The 24,307-nt window shown below is 42.2% G+C and overlaps 1 protein-coding gene across 2 annotated transcripts in view; it reads right to left on the bottom strand.

Moving 5' to 3' along the window:
* Positions 1-24,307, bottom strand: part of sema6a (sema domain, transmembrane domain (TM), and cytoplasmic domain, (semaphorin) 6A) — a 103,872-nt gene that overhangs the window by 23,701 nt on the left and 55,864 nt on the right. For both annotated transcript variants that reach the window (XM_084946597.1, XM_084946598.1), the window contains exons 4-15: positions 21,783-21,843; positions 20,421-20,483; positions 19,734-19,835; positions 13,332-13,422; positions 11,906-12,025; positions 11,320-11,408; positions 9,415-9,632; positions 7,618-7,749; positions 5,428-5,583; positions 2,760-2,933; positions 606-746; positions 405-482 (exon numbers count right to left, since the gene is read on the bottom strand). In XM_084946597.1, the coding sequence (XP_084802723.1) occupies positions 405-482; positions 606-746; positions 2,760-2,933; positions 5,428-5,583; positions 7,618-7,749; positions 9,415-9,632; positions 11,320-11,408; positions 11,906-12,025; positions 13,332-13,422; positions 19,734-19,835; positions 20,421-20,483; positions 21,783-21,843 (1,425 nt within the window). The remainder of the gene's footprint in view (positions 1-404; positions 483-605; positions 747-2,759; positions 2,934-5,427; positions 5,584-7,617; positions 7,750-9,414; positions 9,633-11,319; positions 11,409-11,905; positions 12,026-13,331; positions 13,423-19,733; positions 19,836-20,420; positions 20,484-21,782; positions 21,844-24,307) is intronic.

Below are 24,307 nucleotides of genomic sequence, written 5' to 3'. Positions count from 1 at the left end.
ATATGACAAGCAGGGAGAGGGACTGGCACCAGGTATGACAAAAAGGCGAAATGCTGTTTTACTAGTTCGATTCAGCCAATTCCAAAGCAGTCCACAGTAACAGTTTAAATGAAAAATACAGTTAGAGATAAATGTATTATGAGATGATGTTGTGGGCATAGTACGTGCATCTAAATACTACAATACCCATGAGCCTCAACTCCAGTTGGAGGAAAAGGAAGAGCAGCAGAATAAAACAGTTTAAAAAGCTAACAAATAAGTGCTAAATTTCCACAGAGCTTATTAACCAGCTTACTAACGTATACAAGAGTATCTAAGTTATTGAATGCAATTTAATACATTTTCATGGAGCCAAATACCCAAAGCATGCAGCTCCTTTGACTTTGATTGTCTTTATTACTTACTTAGTGTTGCCAACCACCTGTCTGCAGGCTCCTTCTGGGACCCAACCACAATATGGGTCTCTGGAGGCTATACAGGACCTGGAGAAGAATTGCACACACCATTAGGCCCATTCTGCACATACTGTTTTCTTCTTTCAGAAGGAATGAACATTGCTCAACCACTTGAGTAGGAATGATGATTTAATAGAGTAGCAAACTTACTTCTTGCACCGCCCGTGCCTTTCACACCGAGAGAGCGGCACTTTAACCACACAGGAGGTGAAGGCGACCCACAGAACGTGACTCTTGCTGTCTATCTGTATACCTATGATGCGCTTATCTTCTATTCCATCTATGCTGCACCTAGAGGAGGAAAAGAAGACAAAAACTGATTACTGTGTATTTTCTTTTTCAGCTGATTTATTGTGCTTTTCAGTAGATGCTGTTAAAATGGTGAATGCTCAATAAAATACAGGCAAAATTTCAAATACATTTCACAGTTTCATCGGGTCTTGGATCCACATGGTGCCAAAGAGAGTGGATATCTATAATCAGGTCTTATCAAGCACAGTTCTGACTGTGATCGCAAGAAATTACCTGCTCTTTAACTCTCCTGTTTGCAAGGGGTAGGCAAGCAGAAAAAGTTGGTATAAGGAGCAGACTCGGAGCAGCTAAAACTCCTTGTTTCATTTCATGGAATGAACTAAAGGGCCAGCATAAGACAAATGAGGAACATTAGCAAAGCTGATCTAGAGTATATCGCCCTTAACTATATGGTAGTTTAAAGACAGAGTAGAGAAAAGTTGGGCATCGTAAAATGAGATTTAGCTTATTTAATGAAAGAAAGGGGAAGATTAGGATGTGGCAGAGAGACAAACTGTGAGGTCAGGGAGGACAGAGATAATGCTGGACTTGGGAACATGAGGTCACAAACAGAGCGGGAGATAAAGAGAGATAAAGAAAAGGGTGATACAGATACAACAGATAAACAGACAGATGGGCACTGTGAGCAGTCAGCAATAACACTGCACTTAACTGGAGAATCCTCTAACACTAACTCAAAGCCCCCCCAGCTCCAACATTCCTCTATCTCAGCTAGTCTTCTTTGTCTCAACAGCCCCATAGGAGTGCACTGTAATCCCTCTGGGGCGTGTCAAGCATCACTCTATCCCTTCTCTCTCGCTCCCTCTGTTCCTCTGTCTATTCTACCATCCAACTCCTGGGATTTAATCTTTCCTTCGCAGAGCTTTGGTCCTGTATTAACGCTCTAAATTGGGGCTTACAGTCCATCTACACCGGGTAATGCACAGCAATCAGGCCTACACTGATCCGGCCGGCCAGGCAGGGAAGCAGGCAGGCAAAGTCACACGCCGTATGCGGCTAAAGCCAGATGGCCATCAGCCCACGAATGCTCGGTCCCAGCCAGAGAGACACAGAACAGGAGAGAAGGGAAACAAAGAGAGGCGATACTGGGAGAAGGCAAAAGGAGACACAGCAAGTAGAAGTGAAGAAGTAGAAGCGAGGGCCTGCCCTGCATCCCGGACATATGGCCCATCACATGGTCGCAGCATGTTGGATAATCAACAGTAGGAGCCTTGAAAGCCCTCCCATCAAGTCTTCCGTCTCCTTCCCGTATTCTTCTCTGCTGCCTAACACAAGCCTCTAGTCTTCCCATCTCTTCCCTCTTGTCTTTACCACTCTTCTCTCTCCCTCCTGTGTTTGTGCTTCCATCCATTACCTCTCAACCAAATATTTGTTTTGGCAGAGTGAAACTATGGCTGATTTTTCCTTATTAACTTGTACTTCAGATGTACAACAATACCCAGCTCGACCCTCTGTACCAAGTTCATGAACACACACACTCACACACACACAAACAGACTTACATCCATACATGCACCAACAGATGTGTAATGTATTAGCGAGAGATCCCAGGCTGGCTCTGAGACACACACAGACCTCAGTGTGAGTTTCAATGCGTGTGCTTTCTTTAATCAGCCAAGGTTTTGGCTCTGCTGTGGTTGCGAACCACAGTGCTACGTTATCCAGAGCCTTAGGGTCTATGTCTTTAATTTAGTAGCTGTGGCTGGGCAGAGTGTAACCTGATAAAACTCTTTTAAATGATAGAGTAGCCATCTGGTTGGCTGGCTTCGCAACATAGCTTGGGTCAGGGGAACGGACTGGTAGTGATGGAGCTGGTGGGTTGGTGGGTTGGCTGAGCCGATAGATGGTGGAAACAAGCAAAATTAAACACATTCGCTCTCTACAGAGCACACACGCATGCAATAACTGTACTTTCTGTGTTTATAGCAACTGTATCCATGTGTTTCTCTATTTCTGTCCATTGCATATACACGTATGCTCGGTTTTACATACTTGTCAGGGTTGTAGACACTGAGCTCCTCAAGAAACAGGCTCTCGTTGAGGAAGCCGTTGTTCATCTTGGCCAAGAATTTGAGGATGATGCCTTTCTCAGACCCCAGAAATACTACTGTGTGGTTTTTATACGGCCCTGCCTCATTGTCCACCACAATGCGCGTCAGACGATACCTGAAAAAGGAGCAGCAGGTAAAAAAAAAAAACAATCAGTCAATTAATTAGTTTGTTAGCCTGCAAGCAGAGGAAAATCTTTGCTCACTAGAAAAGCAACACCAACAGCAGGGACCTAATGCAACTGTTTTCAACTTTTTCTTCCACATCTGGGCCACTGGAAAAAGTTAGCCAAAGAACAAAATAAAATAAAAAAATAGGGGGATGTCATTTTCCAGATAATAATTACCTAATCAGCCAATCAATTAACGTACCTTCCACCACGCATGTCAGAGGTCTAAAATAGACTAAAGAACAGCAGGGGGCGTGCATTAATCTCACTAACTGATTGTCATTTGATTAGAAGCTCACAATCAGATTGCCATAGGGCCTGTCAGGTGGTTCCTCAAGTAAAAACACTGCAAAGAAGTTGCTCAAGCAACCGATAACAAGCTTTACTTTCAATTTCTAATTGACAGCTGCTGATCGCACAGTTTGGCTTAGCACCAGTTGGATGTGCATAAAAATCAGAAGCATACCAAACACTTTAAGGTTGGAAAATTAGACACCTGCCAGTCAGTGAGATCTGGACCGGCGCCCTGTTATCCTTGTGGGTGAATGGGTTTTTAGAAATACCTCCTGAGGCTGTTTACTCTTACCGACTGATGCAAATATCTATCTAAGATACTGTTTAAGTAATTACAAAGGCATGCTGCCTATGTGAACACCAATAATCACCAATTATTTTTAATTGAAGCATATGTGATTTAAAGATGAGAGTGTATTCAGAAATCTTGGAAGTTTGTTTTGCCCTCGTTAATGTTTACTAGATACTGTCTAGGTGAAAAAGTTTGTCATCAGATCATATTTATTCGGGGGTAATGAGACTAAACTTAACCCTACTCGAGTACAGTTTTACACCATGAGCCCATTAAAAAAAATAATAATAAACACAGCCACATCCTCTTATCCCATTCACTGTTTTTGTTTTGTTTATACAGTATATCCTTTGAAATGCTCTGTGCCTCCAGCTTTATCTAGTCAACATTACCACCGGTCTGAAGATTTAATTTGATTTTGATCTATTCACTCATAACAGATGCTCCAATAACCATTTCAATGAGGCTGATCCCAGTTAAATAATACAATCTCAAAGAATAAGATGTTCACTGTCTTTCCTACTCAAGATAATAAAAATCACAAGAAGGGGATTCTTCACTGTCTCACCCGTCTTGGTGATTCATTGTGCCCAGACAGCTGAGGTCTGTGCCACTGCACAGCAAGTCTCAAGCGGTCTCAAGATGGAAAAGATTTTTCAAATTTGAACTTCTTTCTGTGTATTGAGGTGTCCCCTCTGGGGTGTAACAAGGATCAAATCCTATTACCGATTTCATTTCCAATTGACTTCAGCTGAAGAACAGTATTCCACATTGAAACCCTGACAGATATCATAAGAAGCCTCACTCCTCTTCCACCGCATATGCTTTCATGCTGCTTTTTGGGCCTACATAATACTTTCAAGAACCGCCTCTGACTTCCCTACAAACTCGCTGTGCTCGCTGTGATGACATTTCAAATCAAATCAAATCGTCTGATTGCTGATTATGTAAAGATAAAGAAAAAAAGCGTGTCACTCATAATGTATTCTTGTGATAAAGCACACTAATGAACACAGAGTTGTAGGGATAACCTTGATGAAAGCTGTTCATATTCTGACTAAGCCACTGCAGTATGTAGGTCAGACCTCGGCAAAGGAGCAGCAAGATGTGATATGATGCAAATAACTTGTAAAACGTATGAAGAATTCTTTATGTAGCTATCTTTAAAGTGATATTACCACCACTGAGGCCTGTCAAGGATCTGGCAAGCTGTCCCAACTTTAAATCTTGAGCAGCTGTAATCCATATCCAAGTCCAAATGAAAAACTAGATCTTTTACTTTTTACCAAATGCTCTGTCAGCTACTTTTGCCCTGCCGATGGGATGGCGGTGTGCTGTCGCGTTCCCCCCAGAGGCTGAAATGTCTGTGTGTAGTGCAAGTAAAAGCCAGACAGACCTTTATGATCAAACGGCATCAGCCACAGTGCACTGGCTTTTGAGAAATGGGCTCAACTACAGAAACTCAAAGGAAAAGTCACCACTGAACAAAAAAAAATCAGTTTTTTTTTTTTTTTTTTCCCTGTGAAATCTCCCGAGAGGATTTTAAACAAGTGACAAAGAGCTGAACTCATTGTTCTCATGTAAATGACACGTTTCAGCATGAAGATAAGCATCACTAAGGATTCAAACTGTTTGCGTTGTCTTCATGACATCACCACGCTGTCACTCAGAGAGAAAGCTAGTATAGATAGGTGTTTCCTCTACTACAATGAAAATAGGTCAGTGGCTGGAGTACCTTCAGGCTTTCTTTTAATGAGCCTGATTCTCACAGCAGCACTTCATGAAATTATTGTCCTGGGCTGAAGGGGCTCGTAGCCTTGATGATGATGATGGAAGCTGGAGTGTGCGATACTTACCGAACCATGGTCTTGAGAAACCAGGGCCTGTTAGCAATGGAGGGTACGGCCTCGTCCATCAGAGGATGCATCTTGATGAAGTTGAGTGTGTCATCGGGGAACTCATTGGATACCTTATACCTCTCCATCAGTGGAGTACCAGCACAGTTGCCAGGCCTACAAATGGAGTGGACGAAGAGGAAGGTAATGAAGAGGAGGGATAATGGCAGAGGGAAAAAATTGTGAATAGAAATATGGAAAAAAGCACAAATGAAAAACCACCACTTTGACCGCAGTAGGAATGAGCCATTTTTCATGGTAAGAGCTTCAACGGAGGAAAGAAAGTTCTACTTTCTTAAAATCAATGAAAGTGCTGCTTTAAATGACTAAACTCTCATTCCAAGAGGCTTTTGGTCACATAGGAGGGCGCAAGATGTCTCCTTTTCTGTGGCTTCAGGCTAAAGCACTGAAGGATTGTATCTATCTGATCCTTTTACGGGGAGTTGGTGAGCTTCTTGTAAAAGAGAAGCTTCTTTTGATAGCATATCCCCTTTGCAGCCATCTCACCTCTGAGAGCCTTTAAAACCCTTTACTGCTTGGTCTTTGATACCCTGCCATAGCATATAATCCACAACAGATCCCAGAAATATTAGCCACCTGGCCACTAAATGTGTGACATGAAAAGACCAAACCCTATAGTCAGTCATAAAAATATACAAACCTTACTATGTGTATATGCACATGTTATTTTTAATTTATTTAATTAGAATTTTATTGACAGAATGATGCAGTGAAACTTTGCTGATTTGTATGAAATGTTTACATGCAAAAACTTCACTGCATTCTGGTGCAAAACAAAAATTTGATTACACAAGTGATCTCCATTATATGGCAGCTGTGTGCATCTAAAGCCATTAGAGACGCATGTGAATTTACAACAAATTACCTTGTGGGCTGAACATGATTAGCAGAATTTTCTGTATTATATGGCGGCTGAAGTCGTTTATAGCAAATGATCTCGGGTGCGCAAGATAATAACTTGAACACACCAGATATAAACATCAACTTACAGGACTTTAGGGAACACCATAGAAAACATGTCAGCTGATTCTAATGTTAAGCTATTCTCAAAAGTATTACTGCTTCACTGTAAAAGAAGAGGATAATTATTTATGCTAGAATTATAAAATTTCTGTTACTGCATTTATGTCCGGGCGCATATGGGCAGCAGAACGAAAGCAGACATCTCTTAAATACGAAAATCTGTAAATGATTCAGTATGAGTGTCTAACACATGGAGTAACAGTCTGCTGCGGAGCCAGACCTAGGTGGCTTTGTTACAACTCTCCGTCTGTTTGCTCAGTGATAAAAGGTCTGAAAGAACCAAGGGATGGAAATGAAATCAATCACATCAGTTACTACAAAAACAATGGTGGCTGTACCTGCTCTTTGAAGCGTCTGACCTTGTTGAACATAAACAAGTAATTACATGCTAATTGAGGTAAGTGCGTGAACTCACACGGATACGCACATTCACACAATGCATGGAGATTAATGCACAAAATACAGTACGGGCTCTCTGATGGTGAGGAACTGTGTCCTCAGCCATATGGGACACACACACACACACACACATTTATCACGGCCCAGATCTTTGTCGCAAATCTCTCTCTCTCTCTTTTCTGGAGGAAAGGAGAGCATCCTGTTAGCGCACTAATTAGTTTGCAATAGATGGGAGATTGATCAGGTTGGTACATTTGTGGAATTAGCCAGCCATCTGTAAAATGATGTCATGCTTCGTTTATTGATACTAAATTAGCTGCGTGTGAGGTGTGGGTGGCAGCGGTAAGGTGAGGTAATGGGATATGAGTGCAACTGTGAAGAAAGGTGGTCTCTACATGAGTAGGTGCGTGCTGCGTGTGACACAATTTGACACATGATGAGCATTTTCTGACGAAATTAGCGATGCACTAAAATATGAGGCAATATGAGTTAAGAATAAGTGATTATTATCACATTGTGGTATAACAAGTCTTATGAATTGACTGCATAGTTACATATCTTGTCTGTGCGTGCACGTGTGAGACAGCCAGGAATGAGGAGAAACACAGGAAGAGAAACACTCAGTGACTGGTGTGTGTGCTGCCTTAAATCCTGTGCGTGCCTGCGTGTATGCAAGTGTGCTCGCTGGTTAATTAACTGCTGCTGTACCTTGGCTTGGGAACCTTCTCTTCAGGAAAAGGTGTCCAGGTGGAGTCTGGTGATTTCTGTTCTTTGAAACGCCCTGTGAACGTGTTGGCCACCTCCGCCATGTCATAGGCACACACTGCCGAACCTGGAATACTGCGACGGCACACACAAGCACACACAACTAAATAAACAATCCTCTTGACTGAGCATATCAAAGAAACACCTTGCTATCACCAGGAGACAGAAAAATGGATTTACAATCCCTTTTCAGAAGGGTTAAATCCCTTGAGGATGGCTTATTTTAGCTGTTGCCTGTTTACACTGGGTGATACAGTCAAGTTTTGAGTGTTGTGAAGGTTCTGCCAGATTTAAAAAAAAAAAAGAGGCACGTTGTTTATCCTCACTTCCCTTAGGTATACAAGAAGACACTTTACACTTTCCTCTATTTTTTAACATAATTTGATCAATTTTTTTCATTAATAAAAGCATTTATTTCTTTTGTTCTCTACTGATCACCATGCCAGAGCTTTCGTGCATTCACTTATGTGTTATTGAATGTAGTGATTTACGGGTTCACACATTCCCGTACAGTAACCTCTAACACTGACTTTCCCCGAAAGCCTCCAGGCATCAAAGTTCATCACCAGTCCACGCTTGGGGCCAAATATGGGCAACACATTATCTTCTTATCACTTTTCATTTTAAGGGGAAAAATACCCATCTTATGATTGCAGTGGAGCCACTGATTTCTTTGTGTCTGTGTGAAATCAATGCATAGCAGATTACTGAGTCACTTTTCTATTTTTTATGCTTTTTTTCTGTCCAGAAATAAAAACTAAGGGCTGTTTACAGAAAGAAACCTCTCTTTCTCTCTCAGCTTGCTGGATTTTCATGTTGTTACATCATGGGTTAAACTCATCATGTAGACATTTGGAAGACAGCAGACACAAGGGTAGCATTATTGAGAGCAAGGTCAGAAAGCTGTTAATTCTTGGCTTAGCTACTAAATTACAGTAATTACCCTCTGCATTGAATATGTACAAAAAGTTAGACAGTCGTATGTCTGTTTATATCGGGCTGCTAACGAGACAGAATTAGCTGGCCGGTTAGCAAAAGTCTGGGCCGTGAAGCAACTCAGCAAGACAATCGAATGACACAAAACCCTGAGTGCTGCCTACTGTCTGAATGTGCTCCCTTCACCCCGTATGAAATGGAAAATTGATACTAGGATCAAAACTCCCGCTTATAGAAATTTTCAGAGGCACTGCTTCATTGGGTTTTAATGTCCATTAACCATGCTCAATTGCGTTGTCACAAGCAATTGTCTTATCTGCTAAAAAGCAGCCATAAAATGGAAAATTACAATATGTGTGAGCTATCAGCCAAGCTGTATGGCTTTGTGGTAATTTTCAATTTAGATAAAAACTCCCACTGACTGCGGACATGAAAGCCATGCAGAATATGAATTATAAGAGGGAAAATAAGATTAAGCACCTGCATGTCAAAAGGGCAACAACACTGTTTTGACAGAAGATGTGAATGTTGACCCAGTGGGTTTAGAAATTACACGCCGCCAAGAGGCACGGCAGGGACACACGCTACCAACGTTAACAAAGGTCAGACTGTCAAAGTGTTGATGAATTTCAAAATGTCTTTCAAACTGAGAAAGATAATCGGTTTAATAAAGGGAAAGTTCATGTGCTGGTGCATGTGAATTTATCTGAGATGCTGGGAAACGCTGGAAAAAATACCCTCAGCAAAACCAGTTTATTGCTCACTTTTCCCTGCTCGTTTACTTTTACCTTCTGTCGTCATTACCTGTTGTAAGGCGTGGAGAAAGTTGCCATCACTACATCCCTCCCATTGATGTGAATGACATCGGTCACAGCCTGCAGGATGTTGAAGTAGAAATGGGAGTCGCCAGGGATGGAGCAGTTCAGGCGAGACTTTAAAAACGAGGTCCACTGCTTCTCCAGAACACGCGGCGATCCGCCTCGGTCGTTCTTACAAACCCTCGCCACCCGTGGAAACACCACCTGAAGAAGTCAAACGTGGGTTATATTTAAGAAGCTTAAGATTTCACCTTGAGATATCTACAGTCACACATTTCACATCGATAATCTTATTGCTATAAGGCCTTTTTGAATGGGAGAAATTGTAGGTACACCACAATGTGTTAATCTAGGGTTTCGTCACTTTACAGCAAATTAAAGACAGAAGAAAAGTGGCGCATTTGATATGCTGTTAAACAGTCAGCACCTGGCAACAGAAAGTTTAAAGTATACGGCTTCAAATAGGCCCGAGCTCTGTAATTACAACTCTGTCGTAAGTTCACGTAGCCAGAATTGTAATTAGTTGTTGTGACACTATACTTAACAGCTATAAATCTTGCCCTGAACTGAAATTGATGGTGTGAATGGGAACAACCATGCATTTAAAACAGATCCCTACTCACACACCCACAGACAACCACACACACACCCTCACTCTTGCAAACACACCACGACCCTCCGCTTTCCCATTGAACCATGCACAAATATGAATTAAGCAATGCAGCAATTCCAGCTAAGACTCTAGAACCTGCACAGGCCCGTTCACTGTGAAATTTTAGATTACTGAGATTACACAGTGTATCAGTGGGTCACATTTCTGCACTCGCTAATCTGTGAGCGACTTGGACACAACTCGATACACGCATATACATAAATGGTCCAAATATACAGATCGCTTGGCCAAACAAACGCCTTAGTGGAGGCTTTGTAATTCACTTGTGCACAGAAAGGTTTATCCTTTTGTATTTTCTAGATAACAATGTAACAACCCGACAGTAAACCTAAAGCAAACAACTTGCCACAGCGGATTTATCAGTTTGCCATAAAGCACAGACGACTGTTTACATTGTCAGGGTAGGCCAGTCTTTTTCGTAATAATAAAGAGATATCAATTCACTAAATGTTAAATTGCTCTCTGCGCCATCAGTTCTACCACCACATACATAATTATACTGACACTGCTTTCAAAACACCCGGCAGATTGAGAGGCCTGATCTGTATTCATGCTCTGCAATAACACATGGCTGTCACTTCTGGCAGTGAATCCATTATTTCTATGTTACCTCCGCTCTGTTCTCATCTCGTCCCCTCTGTCTTTCTCACTCTCTCTTATGTGTTTTCTTTCATTTATTCTGCACAATATAAAAAGAGTGATTCATTTGCATAACGTATTTTCTTCTGCCTGGTGTCCAATTAAACTTTTGCAGGACAGGGCCCAAAACTGAAACGAAGAGATTAATAGAAACGTTTCTGTCCCTATGGTGTAATACCTGAGAAAAGATTGGGGTTTTTTCCCCGTCTTCTTCTGATACTTTGTCTCACTTCTAAGAGACACTTGGGCGGTTCTTCTCATGGGAAACACTGAGAGGGCAGGCCAAATGGGAGCAATGCAGGATGGATGCGGACGTGCAATTCAAGTAATATATTTAGACTTTAAAATGGGATCTCAAGACTTCCATATATTTTCTTTTTGAACCTATTTTAGGTGCTGTTTCCTGCCTAGTGTTTATCTGTTGCTGGAAAAGGGTTTGTCCACTTTACTGCTCCTAAAAGCCTCCTTCCCGTTATGCGTTACCCATATCCTGTTAGTTTCCTCGGGCGCTTCCTGATTCTCCCTGTAAATAGGAAGTCACCTCTGATTAGAGTTTAAAACAATAGTGTATGTGCTTACCTTTCCCATTGTATTGTACTCCATAGCAATTTCCCTAAAGAAGAAATAAATGAAGTCTCCATAATTGACTGCCTGGACGAAGTAGGGCTCTGCGAAGGGAAAAAGAATAACTATTATGAGTCAAAGAAGCATTTTTGCTGTGACAAAACAGTTCTGACACCATATTTCACAGTAAACCGCCAGAATATCTGTCATATTATGCAGAAAGGTAGCGACTGCGAGCCTTGAGAGCCTCAAACTATCATCCATCATATTAGCAAAACAATTCACATGCGAGAAAAGGCGGATTTCTCTATTGAGTTTTGACAGACTGGACTTGTGCTTGTTTCTCCCCAGGGCAGAGTAATTTCAACACTACTTGTGCAGGCTGGCAACATGACTGCATCAAACAGAGCATGTAGCATAAATGCTCCAGCTCTTCATACCGTCATTCATACACAGAGGGACAAACACCTGTTTGCACATGAATCATAAAATACAAACACGTGGTCAAGCATGCATGTCCGAACCCTAGGTTTTTTTTCTAACTTGTCAGTCAGCCTGGCACTTTCCGACCACAGGGACTGTGTTTGTGTCCCCCACTCACCTTTCAGCCATTTGGAGTCATGTTTGACAGTGCGCAGAGTCGGGCTGTCTCCAAGGCTACGATAAATGACCGCATCGATCGCTAGAAAGTCTGTAACGGTGGCCGAGTACAGCTTGCCATCTGGTGAGCGAACACAGAGGGAGAAAGAGCAATAAGGAGGAAAGATGTAGACGAAGAGGGAGGAGGATGGACAAAAAGCGAAAGACACAGAGAGACATAAAGGAAAAGAAAAAAAGGTGAAGAGAGTAAAGTTAATCAAGACAGAAATGCATGAAGCCACCCAGAGATTCCTGTTCCCTGTGGTGAGATACACAAACATGTTTCAGATGATTCAGACCTGGAAAATGAATGAATCACACAACCAGAAGGCACTCTTTGATGGACAACAAACAGGCTGTACGCACTTAAACATTTGTAATTGGCCAATCTTGCAAACACTCTCCAAAAGCACAAACACTGTAGCCCTGCACTCGCATACAGTCTTCGAGCACCACAGAAAGCCAAAGTCGCACGCTTACATGCACATACATACACACAAACACAATCCACCGCTAGCATGACCTCAGCCTGCCTCAGCTATAACCACAGTGGAAACTCAAACTACATAATTGAAAGGATAGCAGTCAGAGGAACCCTGTTGATTACTCAGTGCTTCCAGCTTCTTCCAAGCAGCTCTGCTACACATTAACTGGTCAAGCTAGGCATTTACTCTTGTCCTCTTTAAACCGGCAGGGACAGATCATCAATACTGCCATAAATCGCTTCACAGCAAATGTGTATAGGGACTGGATGTCTTTAGCAGCCCGTGGGTTCATTGCACCAGAAGAATCTCACCACGCCGACGGAAAAATGACTCATTCTGGTCACATCCATGTGCGACTTATGTTAATCTTGAGCATTTTGAATGGAAGTGAATGAGAGACAAAGAGAATGACAGAAAAGTACAATAGAAGGCGCAGACAGATGAATCTGTTACCACAGTATATTAAAGTGTTTCCAAAAGGTTCCAATAAGAAGAGCAATGTAGCGCCAAATCGAATGACTTGCTCTAGTGCATGTAACATAGATTGGCTTTCTTTTTTGACATGTCAGAATATTGCCATTAGAGTAAACCGCAGGGTATTAAGAAGAATATTAAATACAACCGCAACTAATCCCTCACTCAAATACACTCAACTTTCCCATCTAACTCAAACTGTTCCCAGCGTTAAGTAACTGCAGATAGGAGAAAATTGGGATTAATGTTTTTGCCTCATGGCATCCAATGAAGAGTAGAAATATCACATAAACTATTTTAACCCTATGGAAATTTGGGTTTCTTTCATTTTAACCCAAAGGACAGTGACTGAAGTTTAAAAATCACAGTGATGTTAAATGCATTACAGATTGCTGTCAGTTTAACATGCGCAGAAATGTTTAATCTTACCAGCAAAGAGGGCAACGTTGGCGTGCTTGGCATCATACGGACAGCGTGCCATTCCACTGATCTCCTCTCCCTGAGCCTCCAAGGTGTCAATCTAAGGTCAGGAATGAGATGAAAGGTCAAGAGGGGGTCAAAGCAAAGTGGTGTGCGGTGTCAAACAAAACAATATACTTGAAAAAAACTTAGGAAGTCTTGGTTCCCAGTTGGAGGTAAAACTCTAGCAGAGGAAATGTGTCAAAATGTCAAGACAATCAAAAACTATAGGCAGCACTTAAAAAGTGTTGAAGTGTGAGTCATAATAAAATAGCCCTCAAAAAGCAGCCCGAGAGTGCATCAATCTAAGTGTAGCCTTAACTAATATCACTTGTATGCCATTCTGGTGTCCTGCTGAGGGCTGCCAAAGCAACTGGGAAAATCTCAAAACTGTCATGGAGGGGGGGGGGAAAGACATTTCCGCAGCAACACGTTTCACAGTAGTGGTTCGCTTCCCCCGTCATCCTTTATCCTTCAGCTGTACTCATTTTAAAGAAGCGTTATAATGACCCTGAAGACCGATCTTCAGCCCATTTACAGCACCGCTTTCCCCTGTCCTCATTTCTAAAGCTTGCGCTTTTGTTCTGAAGAGAAGAAAAATAAATTAGCACACAGCCCTGAGCTGGGAATGTGAGAATTTTTCACAAAACCAGAGTACGGCTGCCGTTTTTTAAGTCGTACTTTGCAGCACAAACTTTTTCATGTGCTAAGAGCTCTTCCTTGGGCAATGCTTACCTCCTGATTTTGTATATTTCATAAGACATACTAATTTTAATTCTGCCCCTAGACAATCTGAAAGTTGTCTTTTCTCAGCATTGTGAGTTAAGTAATTCAATTTTGTTATTCAGTCACTCAGCAGTCTCGTTTCTTAGAACTATTTTGAGCCATTGTTCATTGTTTAAAAAGTGCTAGTTTGGGCCTCCTTAGCGCGTTGATCACTGTGAACTGGAGTCCAGTCCAGTTTGGTTACAGTGCAATTGGCAGAGCATGGCAGAAAATCAGATGTGGGTGAGAGGTCACTATCATCCCACCGTGGGTAGGCTTGTCTTCCCCAGCATGCCTCAGGACACTCTCTATGGCTCAAGCTCAGGAAAACACACACATGCACACAGAGGACAGGCTGCGCTGCGCTGACCAGAAGCTGAGGTCAAAGAAGATTACAATAAAACACTTACCCAACAGTTCACAAATACATAGTCATTTTTCTTCTCTATCACTGCTTCTATCTATCCCATACTCTTCTTCCTTGCTTCCCTTGCTTTCGACAAAGAGGTCCGTAGCTTGCCAAGGCTGCAAACTGCTTACGCCGCCCTTTCTGGTTTCTAAACAGGTCATTTTGTTTTCTATTCCTGTCTCGGCGGAAACGGTTATCATCTGCCCACTAAAAAGGTCACACACACACACACACACTCCGGCACAACGCTAAAAAAGCTTGCCAGAGAAATTGTTGAGGCTGATTTGGCAGAGAATATTACAAGTGACCTTTTACAACAAACACAGAGCCACCAGCGGCAGTGTATTTCTCGATTTCTCATTCCTTCTGTTTCTCCAGAAATTGTGGAAGGACAATATATGGAAGCAAGCTGGACATATATTGTTATTAGATTGGGGAGAGGGGGCTGTAATTATAGATTAGACTGAGTTAATCATAAGAGACGTGAGTAGCTGAAGGTCATGTGTGTCTACTGAATCACAGCGTCTGTGTGTACAGAGTGACATGGGAACTTAGTTAAGCTTGAAACGTCAGCAGCTTCTGTGTCAGCTACCTAACACAAACACTCCCTCCTTCTCTGACACATCACAAATGCACACTCACATACTCTCATACCCAAGGAGCAACCCCCAGCACTCCATCTCCTCCGTTGGATTTCACCAAGGTAGTGACTTTTGTCTACTGGGTTTGGCCGGCTGTCATTAATCTATTCCTGCCGTTTGAACAGGGGAAGACACTCCCAACCCAGCCGCAGATAGCGCATGGCTTCAGTCTCTTGTCAAGTTTGCATGTGAAGAGAAACAACAGCCGACTTCCATGCCGTTGTCTAAAGCAATAACCAGTGTTTTTTTTTTTTTTGAAAGGGCAAAAGAAATCTATAAAGCTGCCACACTAAACCACAATGTTTTTTTAAACGCTACCATGAAGAAATTTGATGTCTAAGCGGCAAGATGGATTCTTATTCCTTTACCTTGTTTACCCGGAAAATGTTATTATACTGTCAACTCCACTAGCTGGAAAAAAAGAAAGAAATGCTTCAACTTAGTGGGAGCACAATTCAAAGTAATTTGAACAGTGGCGCTGTCACACTTTGTCAGGCCCGCCTTAAAAGCGCACTGATCTATAGGGATCTACTGTAGCTTAGCAGAAGAATGTACAGCAACCTTGGCTGGGAGCGCAGTGCATCTAGATGAATTAATTACTACAACAGCGCATTGGTGTTTTCCATAGGCTATATGCTAATTAATTAGACAAATACAATGTAGATCCAAAACATGCCCATCAGGAGTGTTTTAATTGGTTCAGCATCAGCTCCAGTATTCGGGGGGTGAGGGACATGTTCTGATTCCATGTCTCTGTTGTTTTTATGAGGACGCTTTTATGGGCTTTATTTATCATTGCTGAGGGATTTGTGAAATCTTACTGAGGACAAACATGGGGTAAACTGAACCGGCGTCCCACTTATGAAGTGTTTGCTCGGAACAGCTTCCTTGAAATATCCCAGACTTGTTTATTTAATAGAATAAGCACAGTAAAGGGCATATTTACTGAGACATATCCATTTGCAAAACTGCGCTTCCAAAATAATGCATGACTTAGACACCTCATGAAAGGCCAGCCACTGTCAGACTATACTGGCGCTGGCATACTGATACATTTTTACATGGTGACCTAAAGTTAGTAGCACGCTTTTAGACCCAGAAAATTTATTTGTATGCCATCCATACACCTGCAACAACCTTCCACATCTATAAAGGTCAAGTGCACAAGTTCACACCTGGACCAGGAGCAGTTGTATAAACCAAACAAGGACATATCTCCTGGGGAGATTAATAGTCATGGCCCATTTCTCTTCAACCTGTTTCTGAGCAGTGGGGGGGTGAAAACTTTCCCCAACCACCTTTTACACCAGAGCAGGAAATTTAAGGAATTTAGGCAGCCACTGAAAGAGATACGTGTTTAGTTTGTTTTATGGGGGAAATAAAATATATATATAAACTAAAATTACTGATCTTTTTTAAATACACTTTGCTGAAGAATCACTACACAAATATAACAATTGCTTTTGTTAATTATGTGTGGTTACTATTGAAGAGTTATTCATTAATTAATGAATGCTTTTGCAGTGTATTAAATTTGTATTGTCTTTTATTACGTGTCAGTCAGACAGCCTCTGGAAAAGCTGCAGCAAAAAATGGCATGCATGGAAGCATTTTCACCTCGTCATTTCAAATGCAAAGACTTGGAAGAGATGAAATTTCCCAGTACACCTCGGTTAGCCGGTATCAGGTCTAAGACGCATCACCTGGGAGTCGCTGCCTCCAAGACTCCCCACTGATTCCCCCTGCTTCACCCGGCAACAGGCGATGAAACTGACTCCAGTCATATATCAGCCCAGCTGGACGGAGTGTTTATTATTACAACACAGCAAGGGAGTGACAGAGGGAGAAAGCAACAGAGGGAAAGATGGCGGACTGGTGGGAGAAGTGGAGGGGGGGATTAAGGCTGGCGGGAGAAGAGAAGAGGTAGGAGGGAGGATGAATAGAAGAAAAAAGGGAGTTGGGTGCTGTGTGGTGCTAAGGGAGAGGGCTGTGCCATGCTGCCGAGGTGTCTGCCTGTGTTTTTTCTATATCAATGCATCTGTGACAGTGTGTGTTTTTTTTAATGTTGACACCACCAATTGAAGAAGCAGCTAATAAAGAGAGAAAATTGGTAGGTTTGTTTAAAAATAACATAAATGTCAGAAACTCAAAGACAGGTAAAATCAGAGGTAACCAGGCAGGGGGTTGATGGAAAAAACAACACAAAAACCAACATGAGGTGTTGCTGGTTTGGGCGGCAACCAGCCCCCTCTGTCTCCCTCCTCTGTCTTCCACCACCTTTTCTCCCCTTCCATGCCTCCCTTTCCCTCCCGCTTTCCCTCGCAGCGCTGTTGATTAATGTGGGATGAGGCTGGCCCCGAAACAGAAGCTCTTTTCAGTGCTGTCACACTGGGGAGATGGAGAGGCAAACTGTGGCCAAGGTGGATTTAACCACAAACACATATACGCACACACAAACACACACAAATACACTTCTGACCAAGCGAAGTGGATGAGCCCAGCACGCCATCAAAGGTCTGGTATCTGCCCAGAGAGTTTGCCAGCCTGCCAGCAGTACAGTGTGTGTGTGTGTGTGTGTGTGTGTGTGTGTGTGTGTGTGTGTGTGTGTGTGTGTGTGTGTGTGTGTGTGAGAGAGAGAGAGAGAGAAATGCCTATTTTAAAATGTACACAGTTCACAGTCAGTGTTTGCATGGGTGCACATTTTCTTGTATATGTGTTTCATGTGGATTTGTATCTTTGCGCCCATAATCAGTCATATTTCTTGCATTTTAAAAGGTGTCAAGACTTTTTTGTAATGATTTTGGTAATAACTCAGTTGTTTCCTGGCTAAAACAGCTATTTTATTCACCTAAACATGAGTGTTTTAGTAGGTGTGGAAGGGCAGTTGCAAACACATAAATTAGCTTGGGTAAGGTAGGGCAGGGACTGAGCAAATACGAAACATGAATTTTAATGATCGGTGTTCTTTAAAGAACAATAGTTGCCTTTTTTATCATACCGTTATTGACTGAAGTTTGACTTTTAACATAAGTGATCAATAAAAAGCATCATTTTTATACCACAGGTGCATATAAGGCTGTGTGTAAATGTGGAGTTATTTTACCAAACCTCACACTGATGTACAACACTTCCCCTCCCTTCCCATTAACTTCAGCCGACTAGCAGCGACATCAGTGCAGCAACAGCTAAAACACAAACCTTGAAACCATAACCGGAGGCGCTATAAAAGCTAACCATGCCTGATAAATGCGGAGACATAAATTCCACTTTCCCTATTGGAGGAGTCAGTGAATTGAAAGACGTCCACTTTGTGTGCTTAGCATGCTGAACCACAAAGGCAGTGGAGCGAAGAGGTCTTGCGTTTCTGGTAAGCAGATCTGCTGAACCAAAGCAGGGGCGTTTTCCCCACAGGCCACCTAGATAACATCTCTGTGTGCTTTGACCATCACAACACATCCTTATAAACCACAGAACAACACCCTTCAGGACAGGACTGCTACTAAGTCTCCCTGTCCTTTTGTCTCTATTACTGTCTGCATGTCTATCCGACTGTCCCACTGTCCCACGTTCTTCCTTTTCTGTAAGGTCTCCTTCATACTGGGTCTGTCCGGACAGCAGTGCATAGTATTTGTACAGTATTACTATGATTAAACCTCTGATACTGATCTTTGGTTGGTTTCCAGAAGATTTGTCATAGAGTATGCTAAAAAAAAATTAGACAAATATCAATTAAAACTTTAATATTTTCCAATATTTTCAACTATTGCTTAGCAAACTTAGTAGGTCAGCCAAGCTGAAAGAACTAAGACTATAATGGCAATTATGTTCACTTTTTCACACTGGAGCATCAGAAACATCAGATTTATGTCGACAGCAAATAAAAAAGGTTGAATTTGAACACAGCCCATCTGCTTTTAACGTTTGTTCATCTGCTTCCACGTATGCCAAACTTTAATCATCTCTCTGCATCTGCTTTTTTATTGGCATCTCTATTTTGGTGCACTAAGTCAATCTTAATGTGTACCCGTGCTCTCCTTAGTGACTCATAGGAAATAAAATGCACCATTTCTTTTCGTGGTTTTACTTTTCCTGAAGGAATCTTGAAGCTATTCCATAAATTGAATATGGCCGGAAATATGTTTTCAGGAAAAGGTTAAAACAGATCTGGCAATGTGCGAGCATGCATGAAAGCAGGTAAGATTGAGTAGTTTTCTCTGCTTCTGAACTGAGTTTGTCAAAGTACACCTGGAGGTAAAGGCACAGGAGGACGGCCTGCTGAGTTGTGAAAGTCATCCATCTATGTCCATTTCTCCATAGCCCACCCCCTCTAAACTCTCACATGAGTGTGTGTGTGTGTGTGTGTGTGTGTGTGTGTGTGTGTGTGTGTGTGTGTGTGTGTGTGTGTGTGTGTGTGTGTGAAAAAATAAAAAAAAAAGAGCAAAATGATAGATGTGAAAAATGTCACTGAGATAAAAACAAAAGTGGGCAAGAGCACAAAAATAGTCATTTGTGTGTGAGTGTGTGTGTGCGCGTGCGTGTGTGTGTGTGTTTTCCTACCTTGTAGGTCCGACAGGAGGGGTTGAAAGCATTTGTTCCACAAACAAATAAGGTGTCTTCATTTTGCTGCAGAAGGACTTTGATGAAATTGTGACACTCATCCTTCGGGGAGAGCAGGGCAGGAAAAAAAGAAAGAGAAAAAGAAGAAAGGAAGTCCATGGTGACATCTGTATCTGTAGCCACATGTGGGCTGTTATTTTTTTGCTTTTCTGTCTTTTGAAGTGCAGCATGTGGCACGCGGTGAGCAGGGAGAGGCATATGTAACAAACACAGTATCGTGACATGCATTTGATCACGGCACATAAAGGCAAATCCGCAGGAGATTTTAATGTGCCATTTAACGTCTTCTCAAACAATAATGAAAGTGTTATTAAGTTCAGGAAAAAAATAAAGTTATACAACCACGAGATATGAAGATTCCCACTGATATGCTCTATAAATTCTGACAGCAGAAGGTTATATGAACTGCAAGAAGTGTGTTATTGCACCTTCAGGATCTTGTGTCTTTAAAATGTGTGTTAAGAGTGTCTGTGTGTGTGAGGGAGAGAAAGACAATGAAACAGAGACTGCGCAATTACATCAGTTACAGGTTGTCTGCCATGCACAGTGTGTGACTGACAAAAAAAAGTGGAAAAACTCGAGTGACGTTTGCTCTACAAATGATGTTGTAGTGTGTGTTTTCCTTACCTTATGCTTCCCTTTCATTCTGCAAGTGTCCACATCTCCCTGTCTGGACTTCCATGTCATTTTCTGTAGAAAAAGATGGAAGTTTAACTGAAGCTAAAGAGAAAAATAGCGAGTCACAAAGAAAGCAGGCTAAACAGTGAGGTGGGAGGGGAAAAAAACAGACAGCACTATGGAGCTCAATAACCCATCTATATTAAGATCAATAATAATCATTTGAGATTCTACATCATTGATTTCTCTCATGAGGCACCTGCTCTGAGGCAAACTTTATTCTAAGTTTGTTTGGAGATCATTTTACCTCCTTGAACATCGAATTATCTGCCAGAGGGAAGGAAATACAATACTGACCCCGGATCAGAACAGACTGTCCAAGGACAGATCCGTGGACAAATCTGTGGATTAATAGGCTTGCCTTCCTTGCGTGTGCACATACCCACACACACACACGCACTGCCTTGACCTGTGGATCAGCCCTCTTTTACTTGTCACTGGACTACAAACAGACATACGGGTAATTATACTTAAGTTATAGCCATGCACACAAACGTACACACACATACACACCACGTGTGTCCCTGGCCTGTGTCACCTGAGGGTCAGCTCCCAGCCGCAGGTTCAGACCACTATGTACCTGCCGCTGTTGTACAACATGTTTGGAGCTCAGCCACTGATTAAAGACCCTCAGTCATCAATCAATCTGCGCGTCTCCCACCAGCCTTTCATCTGCAGCCTGCTCTCATTAAGACCCACTCGCCAGGCTCTGACATTGAAGTGGATGAGGTGGAGGGATTGCTGGTTGTTGCATACACGAGAATGGCCTTGTCTGAATTCTGTTTGCATGCATTATGTTTAGGGCGAGCGATGCCAGCAAAGAGTGGTTGAAATGGAATAAAGAGTGGGTTATTACAGTCGAGGCCCTATGTAAATATGAGGCCCCTTTTTTGAATAATTTGAAACTATACAATGGGATCTTCTTCACCTCTGCATCCATATTGTCTTTCTTCTGCTACTCATCTAACCTTTGCTTTCACTCTCCATTTCCTGCTCCTCCCCCCTTCTCCTTCCTCCCTCTCGCTCTTCTTCCACTGTCCCCTCAGCTTCCGTTACACACCCATCAGACCTCTAGCTATCCCACTGATGAGCGTGGATGACGCAAGCTAGCTGATTGATTAAATAATCTTCTTAACAGGGTCACCATTGCGAACGCGCCAGGTCCAATCAGTGAGCGGGTGAGTAAGACTGCTGGCAGGCACACAAATGCACCCACATGCACATACGTAACACTGTGGCAGTCAGAGTGAGGTTACGCTGTCAATCACGCAGAGAACAACACATCCTCAAAGAGGCAGACGTCTCACTCACCTTACTGAAAAATATCTCTTCACTGTTGGCAGTGTCTGTGTCCACTGTGTATATATGATCCCTGCAAGTGATTGAGGGAAAGCGAGTGAGGAAGGGAGAAAGAGATTGGGAGAAAGAAGAGGGAGAGATGAGAAGAGGTCAGACAGCAGCAGACAGTCAAAATTCAACAAACAATAAACCCATTTCTTTTCTTCCCTCTCTGTTTTCCCCCTGCAGGCAGCAAACAGCGTCAGAAAATGGGGCTTTGTATAAACTTTGTTCAAACTTCAAAAAATGACAATAAACAAAAGGAGGCCAGATCTATTTGCTCTGTCAGACAGAAACAGTCAACAAAGGTTCGGAGCGCCGTGGAGCAGGCCTGGGGACAAAAGCCTCTTTGTCCCAGAGAAAGGTCTTGGTGGGGGGTGAGGGAGGAGGGAAGGCTTGAGACGGGAGGTGCCAAGTCACTCAGAGCTGTTCAGGTCAATTAAGCCTAGTGTTTGAGCAACAGGAAATCTATACTAACACTCATTATAGCTCACACAAGAAGACTTATGTGTGTTGGCCTGGAAATATACAAGCTTCTCCTGTGTTACACAGTCCAGCCATAAAGGCCCCAGCAGGGCATATGGAAGACATAAAAATCACAAGGGTTAACTACATCTCAGACAGACAGACAAGGCTAGTTGACCAGCCATGCCGCTACACCTTCTTACCGTGGAGAATTGGGGTGCGGACATGGAGAGGGAGGATACAATGGTGTAGAGGTGGGAGGTAGAAGGTGTAGAGGTGGCATGAACGGAAGAGTCAGAAAGAAAAGCTGGTTTATTTCTTTTGAGGAGAGAACCAAAGGTGACCGTGCCAAACGATGTAACCGCTTTAATTTGTTGAAGATTAGCTGTTGAACGTGTTTTTAATCAAAGTGTGTAACAGTGGCATCATCTGACTCACGGCTTAATTATATTCCAGCTCCCCAACCTGCGCTTAGCCAGCCTGCCTGCCTTGCTCTCTCATTAACTAAATCTAATAAAGTCTTTGGAGGAACAGGCATCTTGAAATGAATCCACTTATATCGCTTTCCTGGGGGCCACCTCAGTCTCATCGAGGATAAAACCCAGTCTACTGTACATTATCAGCCACAATTCTTAAATTGAATAATTAATCTTTAAGAGTGGTTGAAATTAGGAAAACATTTCAGCTTTCATCACATTTCCAGAGAGGCCGGGGGCTAAATACCTGTTTTTTCTGTCGGTTTAACTTCTGAAATTTCTCAAAGAAACTGTAAAATACATCATATGAATGCCTGTTTTCTTTTTTTCATTTCTCCACACTGAGGCTGTTTATGGTTTCTATAGTAACTGTCCACTGATCAGACCTATCAGTATAAAAAAATATACATAATCAATATCATCACTGTCATGTAAAGCACAAAAATTCCTTTAGCAAATTGCCATTTAACATTTAAAAACAAAAAATGTCACGCGTTTTTCATCCCTTCTCAAACTAATTTTCCACAACAGCGCACTCAAAAGTCTATTTTTATGGACAATACTGACTAATTTCAAAGTTGGCCTGTGGATTACCTCTCATAACTAAATGTTTGTGATTATTGCTTTCAGCTGAAATAAAAAGAAAACCCTTTTCATGAAAAAAGCCAAGAGCAAAGTCAGCTTTAGGTCACTCAGATTCATCCCGTGGCCTTCCTTCCAAGTTCCTTTGCTCAAGCAAATGCCAGATGCTGACTGTCGCTGCGCAGTCTGCCATGATTAAAAACTGAGCAACAACAAGTTACAGGTTGTTGCGGCTCAGGCCAAAACCACAATCTCCCCTCCAAAATGTTTTTCATTAGGCCTAACTGGTTCCACTGCCATTGAACTGCTCTGTGCTAATTGTTCTGGACTGATTTTCCCGGGTCAGTCGGTCTTGCCTTTTTCAGTATCCCTTTCACTGCAGTCAGAATTACATGTTCTAGAGTAAATGTGAATATTTAAAAAGCTGGCTTATAAAAATCAGCACCACTACATTTAAAATAGTGGAAAAACAGAGACACATTTAAATGGAAATGAAACACACGAGGTGATAAAAACGGTGGACGATGATCACTAAAATGTTCTGATTTGTCTCCTTAAGTTCAGCAAGTTAACTTGTTTTATCTTTATATTAAAATTCAAACTTCATATTGAAAAAGACCTAAATAAATCAAAAGCTATTAAATCAAAGGATTACTTAGCGGATTTATTGCAATCCCCTGGGTTATTTTACTGTCTGCAAATTTAAAGCAGCTCACGAGCAATCTGTAATTGACTTCTCCATAATTTTCAGTAGTAACCATCCCAGCGATTCTCCCTGACTTGTGCCTCTCTTATCCCGGTGCTGACAAAGTCCTCTGGGCTGAGGCCTTCCCGCCGCAGGTTTCTGGTTCCAGCAGAGATTAGAGCGAGCCAAGCGATGAGGCGTTCCTCAAACATCCTGACTGGAGATGGGGGAGTACAATGGAGCGGCTGTGTCTGTGTCTACAGCTTTCCAAACACACACACACGTGCACG

The sequence above is a fragment of the Perissodus microlepis genome, chromosome 12, assembly GCF_051167445.1.
Source record: "Perissodus microlepis isolate ML-2025 ecotype Zambia chromosome 12, ASM5116744v1, whole genome shotgun sequence".
NCBI classification, from domain to species: domain Eukaryota; kingdom Metazoa; phylum Chordata; class Actinopteri; order Cichliformes; family Cichlidae; genus Perissodus; species Perissodus microlepis.
This window is presented reverse-complemented; position numbering and strand designations above follow the sequence as displayed.